This window comes from Callospermophilus lateralis, chromosome 4 (assembly GCF_048772815.1).
Source record: "Callospermophilus lateralis isolate mCalLat2 chromosome 4, mCalLat2.hap1, whole genome shotgun sequence".
In the NCBI taxonomy this organism is placed as follows: Eukaryota; Metazoa; Chordata; class Mammalia; order Rodentia; family Sciuridae; genus Callospermophilus; species Callospermophilus lateralis.
In genome coordinates this window covers 2,510,870-2,537,912 of record NC_135308.1, presented here as the reverse complement: position 1 = coordinate 2,537,912, position 27,043 = coordinate 2,510,870, and the positions used below count along the sequence as shown (strand labels likewise).

The 27,043-nt window shown below is 49.0% G+C and overlaps 1 protein-coding gene across 1 annotated transcript in view; it reads left to right on the top strand.

Annotated features, from left to right (window-relative positions):
* Csmd1 (CUB and Sushi multiple domains 1) overlaps positions 1-27,043 on the top strand; it is a 1,328,246-nt gene that overhangs the window by 1,015,047 nt on the left and 286,156 nt on the right. The window contains exons 18-21 of the mRNA XM_077109222.1: positions 5,939-6,127; positions 15,131-15,247; positions 16,209-16,424; positions 22,698-22,886. Coding sequence (XP_076965337.1) covers positions 5,939-6,127; positions 15,131-15,247; positions 16,209-16,424; positions 22,698-22,886 — 711 coding nt within the window. The remainder of the gene's footprint in view (positions 1-5,938; positions 6,128-15,130; positions 15,248-16,208; positions 16,425-22,697; positions 22,887-27,043) is intronic.

Sequence of the window (27,043 nt, the reverse complement as noted above, 5' to 3'; positions counted from 1 at the left end):
TAAGTCTATTGATGTGATGAATCACATTTATTGATTTCCAAATGTTGAACCAATCTTACATCCCGGGATGAATCCCATTTGATCATGGTGTACGATCTTTTTGATATTTTTTTATCTGATTTGCCAGAATTTTATTGAGGATTTTTGCATCTATATTCATTAGAGATATTGGTCTGAAGTTTTTTTTCTGGTTTTGGAATCAGGGTGTTGTTGCCTCATAGAAAGTTTGGAAGTACTCCCTCTTTTTCTATTTCCTGAAATAGATTGAAGAGTATTGGAATTAATTCTTCTTTAAAGGTCTTGTAGAACTCGGCTGTATACCCGTCCGGTCCTGGGCTTTTCTTAGTTGGTAGTCTTTTGATGGCTTCTTCTATTTCCTCAATTGATATTGGTCTGTTTAAGTTGTGTATATCCTCCTGACTCAATCTGGGCAGATCATATGACTTAAGGAATTTATCAATGCCTTCACTATCTTCTATTTTATTAGAGTATAAGGTTTCAAAATAATTTCTAATTATCTTATATATTTCTGTAGTGATATTGCATTTTTCATCACATCTGCTAGTGATTTGAGTTCTCTCTCTCCTTCTCTTCATTAGCCTGGCTAAGGGTCTGTCAATCTTATGTATTTTTTCAAAGAAACCACTTTTAGTTTTGTCCATTTATTTTCATTGTTTCTTTTGTTTCAATTTCATTGATTTCAGCTCTGATTTTAATTATTTCTTGCCTTCTACTGCATTTGTTGCTGATTTGTTCTTCTTTTTTTAGGGCTTTGAGGTATAGGGTGAGGTCATTTATTTGTTGATTTTTTCTTCTTTTAAGGAATGAACTTGATGCAATGAATTTTCCTCTTAGTACTGCTTTCATAGTGTCCCAGAGATTTCGATATGTTGTGTCTGTGTTTTCATTTACCACTAAGAATTCTTTAATCTCCTTCTTAATGTCTTCTGTAACCTATTGTTCATTCAGTAGCATATTGTTCATTCTCCATGTGATGTAGGAATTTTTCTTCCTTATTTTATCATTGATTTCCAATTTAATTCCATTATGATCAGATACAATGATGGTAATATCTCTACTCCTTTGTATTTGCTAAGAGTTGCCCTGTGGCATAGTATATGGTCTATTTTTGAGAAGAATTCATGTGCTGCTGAGAAAAACGTGTATCTGCTTGATGCTGGTTGATATATTCTGTATATGTCAATTAAGTATAAGTTATTAATTGTGTTATTGAGTTCCATAGTTTCTTTATTCAACTTTTGTTTGGAAGATCTGTCCAGTGGTGAGAGATATGTGCAAAAATCACCCATGATTAGTGTGTTGTGGTCTATTTGACTCTTGAACTTAAGAAGAGTTTGTTTGATGAACATAGCTGCACCATTGTTTGGGGCATATATATTAATGATTGTTATGTCTTGTTGGTGAATGGTTCCCTCGAGCAGTATGTAATGTCCATCTTTATCCCTTTTGGTTAACTTTGGCTTGAAGTCTACTTTATTTGATATGAGTATGGACACTCCTGCTTGCTTCCGCAGTCCATGTGAGTGGTATGATTTTTCTCAACCTCTCACCTTCAGTTTGTGTATTTCTTTTCCTATCAGATGAGTCTCCTGTAGGCAGCCTATTGTTGGGTCTTTTGTTGTAATCCAGTCTACTAGCCTATGTCTTTTGAATAGTGAATTTAAGTCATTAACATTTAGGGTTACTATGGAGATATGGTTTGTATTTACAGCCATATTTGGTTTTTTTTGTTATTTAACTTGATTTTTTCCTTTTTTGATTAGTTTTTCCTTTACTGTACTACCTCCCGCTGTTGGTGTTCATTGTTATTTTTCATTTCCTTTTCATGTAATGTTTTGCCAAGGATGTTTTGAAATGCCACTTTTCTAGCTGCAAATTCTTTTAACTTTTGTTTATCATGGAAGGTTTTTATTTCATCTTTAATCCTGAAGCTTAATTTTGCTGGATACAAGATTCTTGGTTGGAAGACATTATCTTTCAGCATTTGAAATATGTTGTTCCAGGATCTTCTCGCTTTCAGAGTCTGTGTTGAAAGATCAGCCATTAACCTAATGGTTTACCCCTAAATGTAATCTGCTTCCTTTCTCTTGTGGCTTTTAACATTCTCTCCTTGTTCTGTATGTTGGGCATCTTCATTATAATGTGTCTTGGTGTGGATCTCTTGTGGTTTTGTATGTTTGGCATCCTGTAGGCTTCTAGGATTTGGATTTCTGTTTCATTTTTCATGTCTGGAAAGTTTTCTAAAATTATTTTATTGAACAGATTGCTCATTCCTTTGGTTTGGACATCTCTACCCTCCTCTGACTCTAAAGTCTGGTCTCTTTATGCTAGCCCATATTTATTGGATGTTCTGCTCGTGGTTTCTTATCAGTCTTGCTGAGCTGTCTACATTCTTTTTCAGATGAAATACTTTGTCTCCGTTGTCTGATGTCGTGTCTTCTAAGTGTTCTACTCTGCTGGTGATACTCTCATTTGAATTTTTAATTTGGTTTATTGTTTCCTTCATTTCCAGGATTTCTGTTTGTTTTTTTTGCATAACCTCTATCTCCCTGTAGAGTTGATCTTTTGCTTCTTGGATTTGTTTATGTAATTCCTTGTCAAAGTGATCTTTCATTGTCTGCATTTGCTGTTTAAAGTCTTCCTGGAGTCTCCAGATCCTCTGAACCATGTATATCCTGAAATCTTTACCTGACCTGCAGATGTTATCTTCACTAATGTTGAGTTAACCTGCATTGTCTCTGGTCCTTTGTTTCCTTGTCTTTTCATGTTGCTCATGTTTCTTTCCAGTTCTGTGTGACTATTGTGTTGTTGTTTTTCCCCTATAGATTTGTGTTCCTCTTGTAATGTTCCGAGATTTCTCCTTTGTGATGGGAGACAATGAATGTAAACAGTTTCCAATATCAACTATACATCATCTATGTGCTAGTTTTTGTTATTAATATATTTATAGTTAGTCTCTATGTCTAGAGATGTTGGATTCAATTATAACTTAAAATATATTCATTAGCTTCATAAAAGACATACAGTTTCTGTGGCATATAGAGAACTGAGGGTTGGGCATAGGACGTTATGATGTGAGGGTATGGGGTTAGTATATCTTAGCTACTTTGGAGGAGAACTCTCATGAAGGGGTTATTAGCAGGAGACTAGACAGGAGGTATTTTAGGGTAGTTAAGTACATGGGAGGACAATAAGAAGCAAACACCTATTTGCATTTAGTAAATCATACCTAGTAGAAATAGTAACACTTGGGAGGTTGAGAGAGAAAAAGAAGGAGGAAGAAAAGTAAAAAGAAAAGCAGAAATAAAGGGGGAAAAGAAAGAGAAAGGAATGAAAAAAGAGAGAGGAAAAGAGAGAAGAAAAAGATAAAAAGAAAAAAGGAAAGAGAAAAAAAATGCACTCGGAATTCCATTTTCTTCTCTTCCAGTAGGGGGCGCTGTGCATTCCAGGCTGAGTCTCTGCCCTCGGGGTGGGGGACGCAATCCGTGTGAGGTGGCCCTCCCTCCCCTGCTGGGTGCCTCTCCAATCCCGGTGGCTCGGGTCTCTGTCCCCCACCCCTCTCCTGCCCACTAGGCCCCAGTTGACGTGCCTCTTGTCCGCAGCCCTGGGCTCAGTCTGGGCATGCGGCGCCCTGGCCACCCCGCGCTCCTGGTCAACTGAGCGCTGTCACTGTGTTGGGTGGTCACCAGGTCAGCACAGCGAGGAGAGGGGAGTGGTTGTCCTGCGGCATGCCCTCTGACAGCCACGCCCACCGAGAGCTGGCGGGAAAGGTTCTGGGTCATCACGGCCGGTGGAGGGGTGGGTGGGGGTCACACACCTGTTCAGATGCCCGTGCGCTGCGGGCTACACCCGCCCAGAGTTGAGGAGGTGGGCTTTCCAAGATGGGGGCCTGTCTCCCACCGGCGTCCAGTGAGGTGGACGGAGCTGGGCTCTCTGTTCCTAGCCATGTCCAGAATTGGGTCCTCCGTCTGGTGCCCTGTGGTGAGGCGATGGCAGTCTGACCCCCTGCAGCCCTGAGGGATCGGTAGCCCTGAGTCTCCGCACTGCCCAACTCCGCGGGGCTCAGTCTCTGCATTTGCAACGGGGCCCAGCGATGCACTGGTGGCTGGGTCCTCCGCCAAGTGCGACTCCAGTGTCCCGGCGTCCTGGGCTGGGCTTCCAACACACCGCTGTTTAAAATCCTGTCCATGCTCCATGAAGTCTAAATTCCTAAAGGAGAGCCCCTGTGAGGGAAAATGTCCCACCCCTCACTCAGAGTCACGCCACTCATGGGTCCTCCCCTGCCCCGCCATCTCGGAGTCTGCTTTCCATTTTTTAATTTGCTTCTTTTCCCCTTCATCATTCCACCCACCACCACCACCACTCCTTGAGGAAACCTAACCACGAGAGCACTTACCACAGCGCTGGCCACGGGTCAGGCACACAGTCTGCAGAGGGCCAGGTCTGTACTCGGTCAGCTCTGATACCTTTGTCCCTCCCAGGTGTCCAGACCACCCTAGGGATTGATAACTGGAAGGACTCAAAGAACGCCGCGGAGTCTAGGAGACTCAGCATCCTATTTATGACAGGAAAAGGAGATAAAGCAGAAAGAGCCAGTAAGAAGGACACAGGGCAAAACCTGGGGATCCAAACCCAGAGCAGGATGGAGCACGGCCTGCTGCTGACCCAGGATTCCCCAGCTCTGGGTCCAGAGCTCTTACCAGGCCCTGTGCCATGGTGTGTTCGACTTCACTGCCCTGTGGGTGGACTTAGTCTCCAGTGGCTCCTCCCTGGAATCACGCTGTGCTCAGAGCCCACCTAGCAAGACCAACACACTGTCCCCTGCACACCCCGCGGCCTGGGAGCAGCAGCAGCAACTGGTCCTTCCTGCTGGTGGATTTTTCCCCTCAGCTGAGTAGCGCTGAGCCACTGCGTGTCCCACTGCCCCCTGGGTGACAGTTCACTATACCAACAAGAGTTATTACCCTCATGACTTATTACTTAAAAAATCACCCAGAATCAGTATTTAGTAGTAGGCTTAGGAGGGAAGGCTATTCATAAGCCACACCCCTCAAACTCTGTTAAAATGTAGGTATAAAAAATAGTGTCCCAGGACCATGGGGAACTTAACCATCTGAACATTGGAACTATTTTAATAATTTTTTTGCTAATATTTCAGATCATGGTTTGTGTTCCAAACATTACCAAGGGTGATATATAGCAGCAGCAAGTCTATCTTTGGCATTTGGGAACATTGTAATGCTATTCTTTTTTTCCCCCCTAACTTTCATCATGATTCTAGACGGTAAGAAATGTGAAATGGAATAAAGACACTCTCTGGAGACTGGATCTAGTTACTAGGTGAAGCACTCATCTTTGCACATATTTTAGTATGGGCTAATCGGAGGCATCTCAATAATGGCTGACTTCGGTGCAGATTTTGAAATTGTATGATTTGTGGAATGCATTTTTGGACAATCAACTCCAGTGTAGTTTTAGATTCATCCTAAGTATCCATCCCTGTGTGTGTGCACAGATAGGAAAGTTACAGTGTGACTGCCAAGACCTCATGACATAGATCATGAAAGTAAAGGTGATGCATGGAGGGAGAAAACTGGCCTTCATTTAGCAGTTCATTGATTTTCCAATGAAGAAAAGTAAAATTCAGAGGTTAATGAATATTCAAGGTTGTACTATTTAGATATCTTATGGTAAATAGCATACCGATATGAATCTCTCTAATTTGAAAAACAGAGTCACGTATTTGAAAACCCTTGTTTTTACATTAATGGATTGTTGGATCTTGGTAATCAGCTTGGTAATGGGTCACTTAGCTGCACGCTTTCTCCTGCTGACTGTGTCTGAGAGCATGCTGCGTTTCCACAGCTCGCACATCTTCTCAGCTAACCTCCGTGGTGATGTGTCTCTGTGCCTCCAGGTGTGACCCTCGAGACGGACTCCTGCCTGGACCCAGGCATCCCTGTGAATGGCCGGCGGCATGGCAGGGACTTTGGCATCCGGTCCACTGTGACCTTCAGCTGTGACCCGGGGTACACACTGAGCGACGAGGAGCCCCTGGTCTGCGAGCAGAACCATCAGTGGAACCATGCTTTGCCCAGCTGCGATGGTAGGTGGCCTGCGCTGGCCAGGGCTGCGCGGCAGCGGGAGCCAGTGTGGCTGTCTGGGTGCTCGGTAGGGTGTGCATTCCATGGGGAGTCACAGCCAGCTGGCTGAGGGGTACCTTAAAGTGACACACACCTGGCTTGCCCACCACGTTTTCTGTTGGAGGTAGAAGAGCTGGTTAGAAATGAAGACTGGAGCGGTGGCTGTCCTCCAGCAGTGGCTCCGAGCGTTGAACGTAGGAAGGGTTCTTATCCACAGTTTGTTAGAAAGCACCTATTCTAAGTGGCAGCAGGAGCACTACAGTCAGTTGACGCATCCCAGCAGTCACACATGATTTTTCTCTGACTCGGGTCTAGGCAAGGTACTTGTCCACAGCCACATAGATTGCTCTGGCTCCCGCTGACCCTCACCCTCTGCCCAGCAGGGGCACTGGCCCCAGCCCTTGGGAGACCCTCAGGCTCCCTGTGCTATTGACTACCCCTTTCTTTTCACAGATCTAGTCCTCAAAATCTGAACAAATAGCAATCTTGATTATCAGGTCACTATAGGGTTCAACCTCATACCAAAAATATATTACTTGTGATCATTTGCAAATATGCTTTGGGCATTTTATCTTTAGTCATGAATATAACCCTATTATAGTGTTGTTTCTAAATATGAATGTGTGTATGAAAATTAAATATATAGATTGAAATTCTATGTACATGCCATAGACATATATTTTCCATATTTTATAGACTGAAGGGTCTTCTTTTCAAACACTAAAGAAGATATGCATTCATCAAACACCTTAACTTCTTGGAGATAATGCTTGCAAATAACAGGGTTTAGGGAAGAACAGTGTGTAACTGCAGAACATTTAAAATTCTTGACCTTTTACCAAAGTACTAACACAATAATTGGCACCTGCAAAGTGCAGGTGGACACTGTGAGTGGCCTAAGGCTGTCTCTGGAAGTAAAGCACATGAAGCCAGCAGAAGGAATGAGGAGAAGTCACGGGAGAGACCATGATGTGCACATACCACTTCTGTTCTTCATGACCTTTAAGGACATTTTAATGAGAAAACAGCTGATACCATTTTCTCTTCCTCTTTTGTTATAATTCTACTATCATCTAATTGTAATATCAATTGCATTTGCCTCAGAAAGATGTTGAAGTCAAATGTTATAAATCAAGATGCAAATTGAAACCAGAGGAGAGATCATTTCAGACCTGCTAGAATATCTGTAGTAAAGAGACCAGCAGAGCAAGTGCTGGTGAGGGCAAGGGGAGCTCCGGGAGCAGGTGAGCCAGCCCAGCCCTGTGCAAGGGGCAGGCAGGCGCCTCACGGATTAAAGATGGAGCTGCGTGGCATCCAGCAAGCTCACCTGCACCCACAGCCAAAGGAAGGAAGTCGGTGCACAGAAGAGACCCCTGCACCCCGACTGCTGCACGTCCTCAGCAGCAGATGTGGAGTCACACAGTGTCCATCAGCAGATGAGTGGATGGAGACACTGGGGCACAGGGACTCCACAGAACGCCACTCAACCCTAAGAGCGAAAACCTGTCATTTGCGGTAGTAACATGACTGGAGGGCGTTCCTTCCTCTGGAGGAAGTGAGCCAGGAGCCGAAAGACGAGTGCCCCAGCATATCATTTTTGTGTTGGCCTGACACGTGGGTCTCCCAGAAGTACTGAGCAGAGAGTGTGCACTGGGGGCTGGGGAGTGGAGAGCAGGTGGAGAACCCTGATCAGGGGGCACAAGTTGCAAGTGGACAGCAGGAATAGTTCACATTCTGGGGCCCAGAGGGTGGCCGGAGGCTACATTACATGTTTCAAAGTAACCAGCAGGTGGATTTAGAATGTTCCTATCCCAGGGAAATGATAAATGTTTGAAGTGGTGGATATTCTAAATAGCTTGGTTGGACCATTGCACAATGTGTATGTGTGTCAGAACTTCACAATATGCTCCATAAATATGTGCCTTAATGAAAAACAAAAATAGTTAAATTTTGTAAACCCTGAGTTTGTCATATAGAGTATACAAAATATTTGTCATATTTTATGGTTGTAGATTAAAAATAATTAGAACCCAAACCCTCAACCCTTGTTTTTCTTGTGAAACTGAATTTGAATTGAGATGGTTTATCAAGTTGCTTATCTAAAGTTTTCTGTAAGTCAGTCAATCCTGTGAGCAGTTTATGTTTACAGTGAGTGCAGGCACACGAGGCTTGTTGGGTGCTACTGTGCAGCTGCCGTAGCTCTTTCTTTCCCTCATTTTGCACTACAGATGAAAATGGAATTTGGAAATGCCCACCCAGAGCTGCTGCCTTTCCTTACATTTTCTTTTGTACGGTTCAGTTGAGCAAGTGGTAACACAGGGCTTCCTAGCTGTTGGAGCTGAAGAACCTTCAGTCATAACTGACGAGATTGGAAAGTCGAAGACTTCTGCTTCTATGGTGATGAACGAGGCCGTCTTTAAACCTAGGATTGCTGGCAGGTTGTCTAGGCTAGGGCTGCGACAGGGCTTAGTGGTGGAGTGCTGCCTATCTAGGCAAGGACAAGATCCCAGGATCAACCCCCCGAACAGGAAAAATATTGTCTAGGTTCATGAATTGAAATTAAAGCTCATGTAGACGCATGAGAGGCTTCGTCTGAACCTTTCGGGATCAGTAATTTCAATTTTGAAATGGATTTTTTCTCAACAGGCATCGGTGTTGTACATTCCTTTGCATTAAAATATAAAAAGCCCCATGAATTCTTGATTCAATGTTAGAAACAATGATTTTTTTCTCTAACATTTCAGCACTGGATCAGGAGTATTATCTGCTTCTGCCCCACAGGCAGCCTAGAACACAGAAGTTACCTATTCCTGGTCTCACCCTCTGGTTGCCCCAACAAAATGGTGTAGTGAGCGGCTTCCTCACCTGAGCCACTCTTTGCCATGCTCTGTGCAAGGATGCAATCAGCCTTCACCAGCTGCTGCTAATGCTGTGCCAGCCTTTCAGCCTCACGGGTGTTCCTGACGCCCAGGTCTTCTGTATACAGGTTTCCAAAACTCTAGTACTGTTGCACATACTCTCCTATGTGTTTACTGCTCGCCTGCCTGCATGCCAGTTCTCCATCAGACACCCAGTATGCTCTTTACAGCTTGGTTTATGCTTTACACATAAGAATTGAGGCAGAATAATTCATGGAAAATCCAACTGGAGCTGATGTTCCAGCAAGGAGTGGATTTTCCCAAAGTGGCTACAATGCAAAGAGGCACACTTCCATCTATCGAAGACATTGGCCAGTGCCTTGGGAGGTGACAGGATGGAGGGAGGGGCCAATAATGATGGATGACAGTAACTGCAGCATCTGTGGGAGCTCTGTGGGCCTGACGTGGAGGATCATCAGGAACCCAAGCCCCTGGAATGAGCAGCAGCAGAAACCACAGCAGACGGTGCACCACAGGGAGGTCACTGAGTGGACCTGCACTCCCATGGCCTTCCACTTCCCACCAACATTCTAGCCCTTGCTCAACTCACCATTCCTGAGTGGACATCAGCATGGACATGAAGCTGTCCACCCTCTACTGTCTCTTTGCTATTCATCCAGTCTGGCCACCTCATCCTCCTTTGAGTTTTGAAAGCAACTTAATATTCTTATTCTTAGAATAATTCATGTCTACTTAGTTTGTTTTAAAATGCATTTTTCCCTTCCCCACTGGAACATAAATTCGGGGATAATAAGAACTTTTCGGTCTTACTCATTTCGTGTGTCCAAGAGCACAAAAGAGTGTTTGGAAAGGAGCTGTGCGTTCCTCAGTAAATGGTTTTGAATGGGGGACCAAGTGGAGGCCCAGGTTCAAGCAGAAGCCAAAGCTGAACTTGAACGTGGAAGGAAGATGACTTCAGCTCTTCCCATCACCTCTTCTCCTGTCCTCACTTTTGTGAATCTTAGTCTTATGTCCAAAGGGTTCCTGAGAGGCTGGATCTGGGGCCTTAGTAACACAGAGAGTCACAACTCAGGAGATCACAGCCATAAGGACAGCAGGAGTCAAGTGTCACTGTCTTCCATGACTACTCAGAGGACTCTGCAGTGAGTGAAGAGCCATTTGTGGAATTCAAGTCGTGTGTGGCTAAACTGGTGGCTCCACGGGGACCTTGCATGTCTTTCCATGCATACCACCCAGACCCATCTGGGCATTAAAATGTAAGCCAAGTAGCTCATTTTATTCCCTCTTCTCCTCTCTTTGATTTTAGATGAAAATATCAATTTATTCTCTGCACATCAAATTTCCTTTCCTTAAAAAAAAATGAAGATTATACACGGAGCTATTTTTACTCAAATCTTCATAATGTGTGACTTGGACTGTGTTGTAGCTTCACCTGTGTGAGTCAAGATAAGCATCGCGGCTGCCTTGCCTGCGGCTCTGTCTGTGGTCTGTCTTGGGGGCTATGATTTCTAAGTTCTGTCTGTGTCGATGAATAATCTTGAGCTGAAGTGTTCTCACTCAGGCTTTCCCAGGACATGCTCCATTTTCCTTAATGATATTAGGACACAGGATGAAATAAAGATTTATGGATTGTATAACTTTTAAATGTAGCTTGGCATGAATTAATTTATCAGCTTATGTAGCATATACAGATTTTCAGGTACAGATTCCTAGCAACATTTGATATATGTTCTCAATTTTATATAAAGTGTTTTTAATTCTTTATGCTTAAATTCTTCATAAAAAACGAAAAGCTAATGTACTCATTCATACCCATCCAGTCAGACAGTTACAGTTACCATGTGTGGCTTCGCTCTGCTCTTCTGGGTTTCTTCCTGACACACCAGCAACATGTTCAGTGTCCTCTGTGGACACTGGCAGTTTCACTGAGCTGCTGACACTGGGTTTAGTCTTCCTGAATATGTCCACATTCACTGTGTTGGTCCCATGCAATCTTGCTGTCCCTCCTGTGCCTTGGTAAGCCCTCTTAGTGTCAGCCTTCCACATGGTGTCTGTCAGGCATGCAGCTTCCTGCAGCCATCTCAGGTCAGCCTTCCACATGGAGTCTAGCAGGCCTCAAGATCCATGGGTCCATCTTACCTTCCACATGGAATCTAGCAGGTCTCTATCTTCATGGATCCATCTCACTTTCCACATGGAGTCTAGCAGGCCTCGAGCTCCATGGATCCACCTTACCTTCCACATGGAGTCTAGCAGGCCTCAAGATCCATGGGTCCACCTCACCTTCCACATGGAATCTAGCAGGTCTCTATCTTCATGGATCCATCTCACTTTCCACATGGAGTCTAGCAGGTCTCTATCTTCATGGATCCATCTCACTTTCCACATGGAGTCTAGCAGGCCTCGAGCTCCATGGATCCACTTAACCTTCCACATGGAGTCTAGCAGGCCTCGAGCTCTGTTGATTCATCGCAGGTCAACCTTCTACATGGTGTCTGATAGACCTTGATGTTTGTGTACCCAAAGCCCCTATGTATTGGCCTTGCCTCTTCACCTGTGCCCCTCCTCACCTGTCAGCTACTTCACATTTGGGCTGATGATTGTCATCCTCTAGTCCTCCTATTTTATGATGATGCCCACCTGTCACCCAAAATTCTGTGACTCTACCTTCAAAACATAGCCAGGGTCTGCCCTTGTCTGACCAGCTGCCTCCAATGTCCTGCCATGCGATGCTTCGTTCCTGTGTGTTCTTATACAGTAGTTATGATCACGCTGAACCCTAGGTAGCCCATGTAACTTTTCAGCAAGGCCCTGCAGATGCCCTGCCTCCTGGGTCAGTAGCACCAAATGCGTTATGAGAGTTGCAAGGCCATCATGGGGCCTGCCCTCTGTCAGCAACCTGAAATCCACCTAGGACCCTCTCTCCTTTGTCCTCACCATCCTGGTCACCTGGAGTCCTTCTGTGTGGGCCCAGTGGCATTGAGGCTCGGTCCTTGCTAGGTTCAGACCCGAGTTCACGCTCAGGTGCCACATGCCCTCTCTTCTCTCAAGTCCCTCTTCATAGACCACTTTCCTAGAGCAGCCCCCTGGCCCCTGAGGCTGATGACCCAGCCCCCCAGGTCTCACACCCTCGTCCCCTGTCCTCCTGCTTAGGTTCTCTCACATGGGTTTGCCATCGTCCAGCACCGACACATTATATCATTGTGGGTCTCAGCCTTTCTCTTCCAAGTAGAGCGCGTGCTCTCTGAGGACGGACTGTTTTTGTCTATTTTGTTTGTTATTCTCTGGGCCTGAGGACAGGGCCCAAATAACAGCAGTTTCTTCATAATTAGATGAGTCGATTTCAAGATTTATATCTAATGCTACCCCATCACAGTGACAAATAGACTCAATGCAATTTTAAGATGTGAAATCCTTCTGAGAAATGGCTGAGGTATTCCAGAGCTAATTCTCTAAGGCTTCTATTCTGCCGATTGTTAGGTAGCTGTCCCCTTTGGTTTCCCTGGGAAAGAGGCAATCTGCTCCCATAAAAGGCTGGGGAGCATCATGAGGCAAGCTCTGCCTCCCACAAATTACCTAACCCTTTGAAACATCATTTGTGGAAGTAGCTTTCATGAAGAAGAACTTGGGAGACTCATTAATACATAAAATTCATCCCAGGTATCAGTTTATTTAATGATAGCTCACGTTAGCTGGTCTAGAGAGAAGAGCAAGTCATCCACAGGCAGCAGTGGGCCCCACAGAGCGGGGATGAAAGAGGTTCTTGTCTGCAGAGCTGCAGGGCATGAGGCTGCCGGGCGAGTGTCCACCTGCAAGACCCTGCCTGAGCCGTTTCCATGGGCCAAGTCGCATCATCCCAGGACGCAGGAGTCAGCGGGACACTGCCCCATCTGACACCTAAGGTCTGAGAGCAGGGAAGTGGAGGGACTGGCACAGTGACACTCAAGAGACAGGCTTCCCCAGAAGGCAGAGCACCAGGATGTCTGTCTGTCTGTCTGTCTCTCTCTCTCTCTCTCTCTCTCTCTCTCTCTCACACACACACACACATACACACACACACACACACAGCAGAAATGAAAGCCTGGCTCATGCAGTTGTGGCTCTGAGGAGTCCCACGCTCTGCCATTAGCGAGCCCTGGGTGTCTTGAGGCCTGAGTCTGAGGGCCCAAGATCCAAGAGCTCCACTGCCCGGGTCAGAAGAGAAGAGTCTCCCAGTTAGGAGGAGAGCTGTCCTGGTCCACCTTGGTCTTCTATCACCCTCTGTGGGACTGGATGCCCGTCCACCCTGGGATGGCGGATCTCCTCGCCGTCCCGTCTGTCATCTTGTCCAAAGGCTCCCTCACAGACACACCCAGCAGTCGGATTTACCAGCTCCCTGGGTGCGCTGGGGCCCAGTCACATGACAAGGACACAGAGCAGGAGCTGCAGGGAGAGGACAGCCTGGCTGTGCTCTGTGTGCTACACACGTGGCCTTGACGTGGAGACTCTGAGCTGAAGGATGAGGCCAGAGCAGGGCCACTGCCAGGAGTCTCTCTCCATGGCTGCCGCTTGCCGCCTGTGCACGCCACAGGTGCCTCCATCACCGGAGAGCGCGCCAGGTCTTGAGATTTGAGGGACACTGCAGGAAAGAAGAAAAGCCTCAGGGAAGCTGAGACACTCCCCTTGAAGCTCGCACCCTCAGGGCACATCTGGCTGAGTCCAGGTGTGAGATTGTTATGATCCAAAGTTCAGTCTCCTGGAATTGTCAGTCCAGTGTCTACCAAACATCAAGGATTGATTCACACACGGCAGTAACTGCAGACACCTGCTGGGAGATTGGCCCTGTCACTGTTTCCATTTAGAGGCTGAGACATGGAGATCATTGAGGGCAAATGACTCACCAAGGGTCACCCATGTGGCAGGCAGCAGGGCCAAGAGTTTAGACTCCCCCCTTCTGGGCTTCAGGCCTGGCTCTCACATGCCCACTTCGTGAGGACACGCAGGAATTGTCCTTCCATGTCTGGTTTCTTCCCCCTAACTGGAGTTCCCCCAGGTCCATCTGTGCTGTCACGAAAGGCAGGACTCGTCTTTTCTGTAGGTGAATTGCATCACCTTGCGTGTGGATACCGCATTGTGCATGGACATCTTTATCCACTCACCTGCTGCCAAGCACCTGGGTCCTTTCCGTTTCTCGGTCCTTGTGAATTGAGCTGCTGTGGGCCTGGAAGGGCAGGTGTCTCTGTGACATCCTGACTTGGTTCCTCTGGGTGCACACCTGGCGCTGGAATGGCAGGGTCAGATGGCAGCTGGACGTCTGTGTTTCTGTGTTCCCAGGAATCCCCACGCTGCTCTGCACAGTGGTTAGGAGTAGGGCCGTGGGTTCTGGAGGCCACTCAGGGCACAGCTGGATGGAGCACGAGCTTCCAGTGTTCCCTGACACCGACTCCCAACTCGGGCTAGCAGTGGTCAGTTGGATATGTCAGTGAGCTGATGGAAAGTTCTGAATGTTCCCAGCACAAGGCAATTCTAATGTGGGAGGAGATGGCCGTGCTGATCACCCTGATCTGACACACGCTGGGAACGAGAGCTGAATCACCACGCTCCACCCCATGCGTATGGACCCTACTATGTGCTATGTGAGGATGAACATATACAGTAAAACATCTTTTAAAAAGCCCACCTCCATGTCCTACCGACCCCAGTATTACTTCTCTGCTGAAATCATTCTGCCTAATTTCCTTTTTCTTCCCTCAAAAATGGCTCTCTGGGGTAGCCTGGAACCTGGCATGTCTGCAAGGACACAGCTCAGGGAAGGGCTGCTGAGAGCCCAGCGGCCCCAGGGCCCTGGCCTGTGCTTTCCTGCTGGCTGCTGATGGCAGAGTCTCTCTGTCCTGCGCTGTTGTCCAGGCTGCTTGCTGAGCTGCTGGGACACCTTCCTGGGAACTGGGGGAAGTGGTGATTTCCATGAAAATGAGGTTCAGGCTTTGTATGTTTTTCATGAATATGACATTAAATCTTGTTCCATGCCTCATGTAAATTCAATGTCATCTAAAAACATCCAGCCATCGCTGTGAACCACTGATACTACGATCCTCTCTCCATTTCCAGCTCTATGTGGAGGCTACATCCACGGGAAGAGTGGGACGGTCCTTTCTCCGGGGTTTCCAGATTTTTATCCTAACTCCTTGAACTGCACGTGGACCATCGAAGTCTCTCATGGCAAGGGTATGTCTGTCACGGTTCTCAGACCCACAGGACAAGGAGCAGGGCAGGAGCCTGGGTCAGAGAGGTGCTGCTGTGTGCACAGAAAGATACGCGGCATCCTCATGCATATTGAAGGCTCCCATTTCCTTCTTTTAATAAGATTTTAGAAGAAAAATGGCCTTTAATTATTGAAGCTACAAGCAAACTTAATTCCTTATTTTGCCTTTTATCAGATAACCTGGTGGATGCAGGTGAAGATAAAGTGGAAATCAGGCATAATCATCAGGAATAGAGGCACTGATTCAATAGAATGTAAATTTGATTAAATAAAAGAAAATAGGCAATTATCTAAGTTCTAATTTATATTATTAACCTAGGGAAATTTTTGTACCTGGCTTGTGTTTTAAGTCTATCCAGAATTATCCCATCCCATAAAAAACATTAATCCTCATAAAATCCAAAGACACCTTACCAAATAGATATCCTTACCTTCATACTGAAGGTCAGTATGGTAAAGACTAGGAAAAGGGCATTTTGTGCAGAAAAAATGTAGGTTAACAACATTGGGTTCATGGTAGGAATGTACTCTGAATCTTTCTTTTTTGCATAAGTTTGCCATTTTTAAAAAAGTTGTTTAGAATTTTCGCCACCTTGACATTATGAAGACCTACATCCAGGGCTACAGCCACATCTCTCTGTACATCTATTCATCCACATCTATATCTATACCTACATCGGTCTCTGGCTGCGCTTACATATTTGAACATTTGCTTGGGGTATCCCTGTCCTTTCTTTCCTTTCTAAACTACCTGATTTGATCCATGTTATCTCAAATTTCAAAGCTAGATTTTCATGTTAAGATATTTCAATATTTTGACTTAAACTTGATGTCCTATCCTTAAATTGTTTTCAGCCACAGTTAACTCTGCTGCCTGTCTCTCTGTCCTGTTTGGGCTCTGCCTCTCCCCTGTCCTTCCCCCAGGGGTCCAGTTGACCTTTCACACCTTCCACCTGGAGAGTTCCCACGACTACTTGCTAATCACAGAGGATGGGAGTTTCTCGGAGCCAGTGGCTCGGCTCACGGGGTCTGTGCTGCCTCACACCATCAAGGCCGGCCTGTTTGGGAACTTCACCGCCCAGCTTCGCTTCATATCCGACTTCTCTATTTCCTATGAGGGCTTCAACATCACATTTTCAGGTATCGTGGTTTTTTCTACCTGTTTCTCTCTCCTGGCAATAATTGTGCCCTGTGGAGTGTGCACATGGCGGGCACCAGAATGTCACTTTTTGCCTTCTTTATCTGAATGTTTATCCTTAACAACTACAAATAAAACTCTCCTGCAAAGCACTTCCTGCTCATTGCTCAGGGTCCACTCCGTCGGCCTTGGAGGAGGCTCCGAGGTGGGAGGCAGGCTCAGGACCAGTTGTCCTCTGATCCCGTAGCTGCTGTCCCAGCAGATGCAGTGCTGCATGGAGCCCTGCCCCTGATGGACACCCCACACAGACACACAGCCTGCATGGCTTCAGGTTGTCCCAGCACAATCAATCACAGTGACAAAGGTTCCAAAGTTCAGTAGCAGTTTTATTTTTAATCACAATGTATAGAAAATATCTGGGTGGGATTTGGGTTGTGTAAGACATTATTTGTATGTATGGGTTAGAGCGTTAAATCTGTGTAAGTTTTATGACAAGAGATGTTTTTACAGACCAGATAAAGCACTCACCAGCATGTGCCAACACTGACCAGAATGGGCGAGGTACACTTGGCCAAGAGAACAGTGCTCCTTGAGCATGTGCTGACCAAGGTCGCTGCAGTGGCCTCTCAGGTCCAGTCCACAGTCCCTGACAGAGAGGGAATGCTGCTACAGTCACCCGTGGGTGCAAGCTGTCGTATCAATCTGTGCTTACGGATGCCTGAGAATCCCATGTGCACGTCGTTCTTCCCAGTTGGATGGAATGTGACTTTTATAAGATAGTCCCCAATCCCCCCAGGTCACATGTGATTTCCTTTACTCTTAAGGTCCCCAAAATCCCTTAGTGAGCTTCAGTGGCACTTGTGAGCTGGTTGCTGCGGTATTGGGTATCCGCTTGTCCCCCATACTCCACAGACCTCTTGACGGAAGGCCTCTGCTTGCCCCCAGTTCTGCCCTGCAGGACTGATCTCGTCCCACCTGTAATGAGAACTTGGCCGTCACCTGCCAAACCCTGCAGGGCGGTCATGCTCCATGGAGTGGAGTGCCGTCTTCAACAGCAGCCCCGGGGCCTTCCTCCAATCTGGACCGTTGTCACTTGTCTTCGTCTGTCCCTGCCATTTCCCTGCCTCGGTGGAGCTTCCAGAACTGGCTCCAATACTTGGTTTGGAAAGTCACTATAATCAGCAGTGATCATGAAACTGGCTCCTCTGTAGATCAAAGCCTTAACTCTTCTTAATGCTAACACCTATATCCCCCTCTCTGTATCTTTCCCCTGTGTGGGTCTCGATCAGTACCCCATGAGAACACACTCCTTTCCTCCCGTCCTCGCACCTTGAGCCAACCTGAGCTGCATGGACTTCTCCCTGGAGGGAGCAGGAGGTGGGGCAGGCTGTGCCCCTGGCCCTGGGTCCACGGGGTTTTCTCAGTTTCACCCCATCCATTTCTTAGTCTTTTGCCTTCAGCACGTGGCAGGCATGAGCCTTGCGATTAGTGCCCCCGTCTGTCTGTGCTGCAGTGGAGACCTGAGATGGGAAATCCATGGAGAACAGAACTCCGTCCTCACCGCGGTGGAGCCTGGGGTTCCAGATCCAGGTGCTGCATCACTGCGTGGAGGAAGGCAGCAGGGACAAAGCTTGTCCTCATATGGCCGACCATGGGGAGCACGCCTGCCCCACCAGCCTGCCAAATGGCTCAGTCCATCCACTTGGGCAGCCCATGACCGAATCCCCTCCACAAGGACCCAAGACCTGGTGCCCCATGCCAGGGTCAGGTTTCCAGGTTGTGAAATCGGGGGGATGCATCCCAATCAGAGAAGTTATCCAGATTCAGGGTGCAAGTGGGAACCGCCTCTCCCATGACTCTAAGCAAGAATCAAGGAAGCAGTACCTGCCGGCCAGCCATCTCTGCTGGGTCTACGGAGCTCCGCAGGGGAGTTCAGGATACGCCTGGCTGCAGAAGCCAAAGCCTCACAGTCTGGACATCTGCGGTTCATTTATCTGCCACGGAGGGAAAATGACATGAAACTTACAGAAGTGGCCACCCCACCAGGACAGCCACACAGCATGGTCCTAAGAGCAAATCCCATTTCATGGGAAATAAGTTCCTGAGCGTCGCTAAAGATGCAATTTCATCTGGAAAGATTTTGCCTGGATATGGGGTGGTAATCGCTTACAGGTGACGCTGATATCATGGTGTCTGTTTTTCATGTGGCCAAATAGGTAGCGGCTTCATTGCACAGAGGAAGGGCTGGCCCCTCCGGGGACTTCCCTGGTGTGTGTGGGAAATGGCTCCCTGGGCTCTTCTGCTGTGACGCTTCCTTTCAGTGCAGTCGCTTTTCTTTCTAGAAGCTGCGTTCACACAGCAGTTACTGTGGCTCGTCCTGGCTGCTCCTGCAGAGGCTGACGGCAACACTGGGGAGGGAGGTGCCTCCAGAGATGCCCACGCCAAGCTGGGTGCCCCTGGCACTCAGGGTCAGGCCCCTGTCTGTGCGCACTGGTGCCCGACCCGCCTCCCGCCCACCGCATTCTGCTTCTAGAATGCCAACTCTCAGTTAATTCACACAGCTCACGGTCATTCTCCTCAACCATGAGAGCCTGCCCACTTCCCAACGCTGCGTGCAGTTTCTCTCTTCACGTGTCTTCTTCAGACCTCTGCAGGCCCCAGGGCCCGTTGTGGTCCCAGTTGCACAGGGCCTGCTCCCATCTCCCAGCAGCACAGCTCCTTCCCCACGTCGTCCGAGTCTAGTTCCTGCTGTTCAGGGGACACCTGAGGCGACAGTCATGAGGACAAGCCTGGGTGGGTGTGGTGGAGCGAGTTCACATAACGGTCCTCAGCCTCGGGCAAGAGCCCCATGCTCCTTCACCATGGCCCAGGTGGAGGGCAGCAGGAGTGCCGGCCAGGGAGGAGGTCGGGCCAGAGGACCCTCCTCACCAAGGACCGGCACCTATGACAAGGACCCTCCTCCATCTGTGAAGGCAGAGACCGCACAGCCTCCTCTCAAGTGCCTTCTCCTTACCACTGTGGGAACGGAGCACAGATTTCAACATGAGAACACATCACATCGTTAAGTACAAATTGTGCATTCCTAACCTCATCTTTCTACGTGGCTGTCTCCCCCTCCCGTGAGATTTCAGAGGGGTGCTGCTCCCACTGCTGAACCATCAGTGCCCCACAGAGCGGCGCTCACTGCTCTTGTGATGTGTTTCTCCACTCGGCAAGTGCGGCTGAGCCGCTGGATGAAGCCTGGCGTGAGTCCAGGGCTGGAGACGAGAGGCCTGGATTCACTGGGGACCAAGGCACAGTGCAGAGCCTCCAGGGGCGCAGAGAGCAATAAGCAGGTCAGTGGGCACAGGAGAAAAGGCACTGTCCTGAACAGATTTCAGGGAGGGGCTCTGATGCACTGGGACTGGACGGCAAGGACAAGTGTGTGAGAAGGGACAACACGGGATGGGCTTCCTGGGGGGGCTGCAGTGTTGGGAGGGGCCACAAGGGCACACAAGGGGGCCGCTGCAGCCAGAGCCCTGACCTGAGACGGAAGGGTGGGGCCTGCAGGACCAGAAGCCACTGCGTGTTGATTCTGAACGTGCCCTGAAGGCTTCACAAGGTGAGAGCAGAGATTGACAGGTGGGCCCTCTACATAGGAGCCTCCTAAGGAGCGCAGGCCTCAGGAGCATCTGTTAGGCCAGATGCAAGGCTCAGACCCGTGGTGATGCTGGAGAAGAACTGGTCAGATTGTGTGTGTGAACTGCAGGGAGGCTGGAGAGGAGAGGCTGGGTAAGTGACATGCAGTGTTACGAGGAAACCACGGCAGTGAAGCAGGTTTGGAGGAAATACGTAATTTTATTTTGGAAAAATTAAGGTATACACCCAAAGGAGATCGTGGAGAGTCTTGAGTTGATACGATAGGCTCAAATTAGGAAACGTGCCCGAAAGTCAGCAGTGTTGGCTGGTTTAAAGCCACAGGACCAGGACTCTGGGCAGGTATAAGGTGCAAAGAGACAGGCCCCAGGTCACAGCTGGGCTCAGCTCTCTGCTGTTGGAGGTGAGGATCCAAGTCTCCTATGGAAGATGGGGCCATGGGTCAGGAGGGCCGTGGGCATTGTGGAAGCTCGGAAAGGAGACCTTTTAGAGAAGCAGAGACCACCCAGCAGTTCCCACACCCACTGAGAGGGTGAGTGTGGAGGGCTGGGGCTGACCCTGGGTGGGCAGCTGTGGGTCACAGTGACGTGGTGGGAGCTGTGACAGGTGGCAAAGGGGACACAGGACAGATGATGGAGACACAGGGAACATTCAGTCCTTCAAAGATCTAGTGCTGAGAGTAGCCAGGAGCTGGCCTGGTGGCGTGTCACCAGCAGGCTTGTAGCATGTCTCCTGCTGAGGTGGCGCTGCAGCCCACGCCTCTGAACCCGGGGAGTGAGCGAGAACATGGCTACAGACAAAGGATGGACGCAGCTGGAGGGAAGATGGAATCCTGAGGGCCACGCGTTTTCCTTGTGCTAGATGAGGGATGCAAACAGTGCGAATGCACATCATGAAACTGCTTAGTGATCGACAGGAGCATCCTTCCATGACCCAACAGGGTGTAAAGCCGGCACCATCTAATCTCACGGTTCCGCACCAGGCTCTCTCTTCAGGCAGGTGGCTCTCAGAGGCCATCATCTACACTAATTAAACATACACAAGCCAAGAACCCCAGCAGCGCGATGTTTCTTTGCATAATATAATAATAGTCTATCGCAAAGTAATACCAAGTCACTGTCTCATTCCGGGAGAGTTTTCAGTGGGTTGGAAAGAAACTGCGTGAAAGGTCCCATCTGAATGGAGAAGGTGCAGTACGTCTCACACAGAAGGAGGACCTCAGCAAGACGGCACCATCTTAGTGCTTCCTAAGTATTTGATCATTGTGTTTTGTATATGATAGTTTTTAATAGGTATCTATTGAGTTCAATTACATGATATCATTTATATCTTTCTTCCTGGGTTGCACTAAAATAAGGTCAAATTAGTTACATTTTAAGAATGGCCAGAGTAGTTTGAACACAGGCATTACAGGAGGTTTTTACCCAAAGGCAGAGCAGGAGAAAGACAGTCTGACAGCCCCACGGAAGACCAGCAGGCTCAGGGAGGAGGAGGAGCGTGGGAAGAGCACCCACGCCCCTTGACGGGGTTGCAGCTTCAGGCCAGTGATGACAAGCCAGCGAGCAACCAGACAAGTGGTACAAGTGAAACGGACTCAGATTTGGAAAACATGGAGAACGCTGATGAAGGGTCGCTCTTGGCGTGATCACTGGGAGCGCTAGGTCTGAACCTCAGGGTTCGGGGCCTTGAGGCGGCACTGGAGACCCGCGATGAAAGCAGAGCTGTCCTAGAAACATCAGCAGGCTTTTCCAGGTTTCTGCCGCCAGAATCTGGAAGCCGGACCCTCGTCTTCCTGGTGATTTGAATAAAGCTTATCCTGCACTTGACCTTTCCACACCTCCGAGAGCCCGTCCAGGTCCGACATGCATCTCAGACGGAGGCACAACAGGAAGGGATCCACCAAGTTCCATCCAGGCTCCTTTCCAGGCTCTGTCTGACTTAGAGTTGGTGAAAACCCAGACTTCACATCAGACCCAGGGATCAGCTTCAAACAGAGCACCTCGCCCATGTACCCAGGTCTGGAGGGGTCGGGAAGGGCTGTTGTCAACACCGCTATCTTGAAAACTCCCCTCAGGGCGCAGCAATGTGTCAGCGTCACTACTTTTAGAAAACTGTGTTAGCATTTTCTTCCTGGGTGGTTTATAGAAATTTTGAGTTTATAGAATATTTTCTATACATTCCAATAAACATGGTTTATGGATAGGGATTGCGGCTGTCCTGGGGCAGGTTGAGAGGTGAAATGGGCCACGGGAGCTTTCATCAACCCACGCTGGACATGGCTCTTCACTTGCGCTCTGTGTCTTGGTGGTTGCCAAGCGCCTTTAAAAGCAGCGCAGAAGCTGATGTCAGCAGAAGTATCAGTCAAATCGCCCCACACTCTCCAAGGGGCGCCTCCGAAGCGGGTCATTTCACTTTACAGTGTTACGTGTCTGAATTTTAAAAATATTAGTATTCACACCACTTGTCAAAAGAGAGCTCCTAATGCAAGGGACAGAAACCGCCCAGAGCACAGCGGAGCTTGGGAACAGCTGCCCGTTTTCATATTTTTAACAAGACCTCTTTGAATTCCTGCTGAGTTGTTAGGTCCCCGTGTGGCATCGACCAACCCCACATGCTCACTCTCTCTCCTCCTGTCTCAGAGTATGACCTGGAGCCGTGTGACGACCCTGGAGTCCCTGCCTTCAGCCGCAGAATCGGGTTCCACTTTGGCGTGGGGGACTCGCTGACCTTCTCCTGCTTCCCGGGATACCGCTTAGAAGGTGCCACCAAGCTTGCCTGCCTGGGTGGGGGCCGCCGTGTGTGGAGTGCACCTCTGCCAAGGTGTGTGGGTAGGTGGTCACACGCTTTCATTTCATTCATCTGTGGGAACAGGGCTCCGCCCAGCCAGGAAGCAGAGTGGGGTGGACAGGGAGGTGCGGGCCCAGGCTGGACCCAGCCCCCACTGCTGGAGTTGTCTTGTGAAGGGTGTCCCTTTCAGCTCTAAAATTTACAACTGAACAAGAGTAAACGTAATCATCTGTCAAGCGTATTTATGGAGGGAAAGTATAGGTACCTATGTATACAAGTAATCTGGAAAATAATAATGAGGTAGACGCCCAGGTGGAATAGAGGGGCCTCTGGTAACGCACTGGTTGGAAGCGACACTCTCCTGGCAGAGCAGTGATGACAATCTGGAACAGCACCCTGGCCTCCTGTCCCCTGAGCCTCTGACATGGGCCTGCTGTGGACGGTCAGGTGGCCCCAGGCCAGAGAGGGCAGGACTTGCAGGAGTTTTCCTGTCAGTACTTGGAGACACGTCCTGGGCTTGTGCTGGGTGGGAGTGCTGGCCGGAGGTGGAGTTCAGGGGCAGATGGCTCTATGCTGCTCTGAAGGCCTGGAGGGGCCCCTGGCCCCTGGCTGCAGGAAGGTGCTAACCATGGTCAGGAGGCCCATCGCCAGCTCAGCAGAGGACTGCACTTGCCTCAGCCATGCTGGGCACATGGTGGGTTTTACCCCCTGTTCCTTTAACTTAAAGAAAAAGGCCTAGAAGCAGAGGTGGGTGAGAGATCATCCTGGTGTTGTGCTTTCGGAGTCCGTGAGGACTAACCTCACCAGCCGACATTCCGGGGGCAGCCGGGGTCACCTTGGGAATAAGATCTGGCTACACACAGGAAGGTCTAGCATGTCAATGTGTCATTCCCAGGTTCCTCATGGCCCCCGTCTCTCCAACCCTCAGCGTAACTTGGGAACACCATGCGAGTCAACCACCAGGCAGTGTTTCAGGTTTCCATCTGGCGGCAGCCGTCAGGCAGGTTCAGGAACCCACTTACACCAACTCCCCTCGTGCCAGGCCACCCAGTCCACACGGTCCTCCAGGCCACCCTCTCCTGAGAGCAGAGTTCCCACTTTGGTTGTGACTTTTACTTGAGAACTGAGGCAAGTTTTGAAAACTGTCTTTGAAAGAAGCACAGCCTGTGCGAATGATCTGAGTGTTACCAGAGTTGCCCGGACCCCGTTCCCCAGGTGAGACAGGCCTGCCAGAGACAGACGGAGGCCTGGAAAACAACCCTTCCTCAGTGAGATCCAGCAAGCTTCCGAACACGCGGCGCTCACTGGTCTGCGGTCACCCTGTCCATTGCTGTCATTCTGCTTTATCTAGATTTATTACCTTGCACTGCCTTTCTAGTTATTCCGCCTGTTACACTGTTGTCTAAAATATTGCACAATATCTAGACCTTGAATAGCAGCGAGGGATCCTTAGCGCTTCCTGGAGGGCAGGCATGAGTATTTTATTGCACCTGTATGCAGTGAGCAGGTCTATGGTCATTCTGTCTTAAATATGGGAATTCTAGGACACAAAGAATCTGAGAACTTCACCCCAGGGCGCAGAGCTCCTAAGGTGCTATGAAGCTGGGTCCCGCTTTTAACCACCACCCACCTATGGGACCTAAGTTGGCCCTGACCCTATAAACCCTCTTGATTTTTCCTCCCAGCCCACCTGGCCAAGATACCTTTAAGTAGAGGTGCTGTTGATGGCCCCAAAACACACCAGCTGGCACAGTGGGTGTGTCCCTCCTCCTCCCCCACTGCCTACCCCTCTTCGTTCCTGGTTCTGAAGGACCCCACCTGTGCCCAGCTCTCAGGTCATGCTCACCAAGTCACAGTGTCCAGGCCCAGTGTACTCTCCTGCTCCTCTCCTGGGCTGGGCCTCTGGCTGCTGGATGGAGCCCACCAGCCCTGGAAACACAGGCTGTCCTCTCTGGACAGAAGGCACTGTCCACATCCAAGACCTCAACCCATTTGTCCCTCAGCAGAACCTGGTGAACCACTCTACCCCACACCCTGGGCACTGCGCTCAACCCTGCAACACAGGGCCCTCCATTCACTGGAGGGGCCAGACACCCAGGTCCCCCAGGGCTTCCACTCAGCATGTTTCTGCTGGAACTGAGTGCCCCTGCACAGAGCCCTGGCTCTCCTTCCTACCCCGTGCCTGTCTCCAAGCACCCCTACATGGAGGGCTGGCCCCTCCCTTCAGGACGAGGACTCCTGTCCTCCGGGTGCACCCCACTACCCCTCTACCCACTTTTGAACTGTGGAGAAGCAGTCTTCCGTCTTCCCTGGGAGCTGCCTGGGCCGTCAAAGCTGCCTTGTGTCTTGGTCTTCCCCAGGCTGAGAGCTGCTTTCAGGTGAGCCACCTCACCCTGAGACCACCTGTTCACCCAAGGAACCAGGTGACCTCCCGTAAAGCTTCTCTTTAGATCTAGAAAACTTGATTCAGCAATATTCTCTGTTCCTTTAAAATTATGAAATAGCCATGATTTGTCCATGACCAAGATTTGCAAGTCCACCCAAGAGACGGCAGGTGACAGCCTCAGGACGTTGACCAAGTCGTGGGCACCCCCTCATTTTCCTGATCCACCCGTTCTCACCACACTTCCTGGATGACACCTGAGCTGCCCTTTCCCTCGTTTCCAGTTCACGCCTGAGTGAAGGAGAGGTCCTCTTCTCATCCGCATCTACTCCTCTTGGGCTTCTTCTGTCTGAGGTCTGTCTATGATGATGTACCTCATCCACCCCGTGCTGCCCATCTCCTCTAGACGTGCTCAAGATCTCTCTTGTGGCACCTCTGAGCGTCCGATTACCCAAGTACCATTCAAGATTGCTTTAGCTGCAAGGCAGAGAAAGCTGTCCTAAATAGTTCATGTCAAAATGAAGGTTTGTTGGTGACGTGACTACATGTCCACAGTAGGGACACCTTCAGAGAAGGTTTGGTCCAGGGTTCAACTGGTCAGTAAGGACCTGGCTGGTGTCTCAGCACTTCCGTCTCACCAACGTGGATACAGCAGCAGACGTCCCCTAGCGTCTGACACAGCTGCTCAGGGCAAGCCCCGTGTCGGGCCATGGAGCACATACCCCACCATCAGGTTGCCCAGGGGAAACAAGCTACAGAAGACCATTTCAATGCAAGTCCTGGATCTCCTCTCCCAGTCCTGTTCTCCATGCCTCACTGTAGCCGGAGACTTTTGAGTGGCTGAAGGCCTTTAGGAGCATGACTGTTCGATAATAACAAAAAATGCCTATTCTGTGACATTTCAGATACTTTGTGGCATCTTGGTTGGAAAGCAGGGCAAAAGATAGAGAATAGATTTAAGGAAGATAAGTGTCCCCAAGAAATCTCCATGATGCTTCTCACAGTCCCCAGAGCATGGCGGCCCAGCATCACAGTGGACAGCACTGGGATGCACTCGAGGGAAGTTTTACCTCCAGTGTGAGGCGATCTGGCCCCAGGCTGGGTGTGCATGGCAGGACCCCGTCACACTGACTGACAGCACCACAGCCTGTCAGCCTGCACTGTGGCCAGTGGGTGGCCCAGCTGGGCACCTGTGGGGAGGCTGGCAGTGCTCCCACCTGAGAAGTGTTTTCAGGCTTATCGGAACAGCCCCGTGCAAGCTGAGGTGGTCCGTTTGCCTCCGGGACTGGGCTTCAGTTCCCTGGACACAGAGTGTCCCCAGGTAGGGGTCTTAGAGCTGGGCACCGACATCCGAATAAAGCACCAGGTGAGGACCTGACGAGGCGGTTCTTCAAGAGGTGCGTGAGATGGGAGACGGCCTCTCGCGGAGTCAGACACCAAGCTGCGGACCCTTGGCTACCCTAATGGGTCACAGGCATTTCAGAGGCAGAGTGTATAGTGACTTCAAGTTTCTTTGAACCCTAAAAAGCATTTGGCTTCAATACATTTGACTCATTCTATTTAAACATTATTTTCCTTTGAAAAATGAGTCCCTAGTTTCTGTAAATAAATTCTTGATTCAAAAATTTGAAACAAAATTAAAAATCAGAACTTTAATTGCTGCTGATTCTTAGGAGCTAATCCAATAATAGGATTAATTAAAGAGTAAATGTGCATAGGACAATAAATGGGTCAAATGTCATACCATTTTCTATCTTCTCTGTTTAAACGTAGGACTCTGTGTTTTAAATGATTCACACTTCCTCTGTCCTGGGC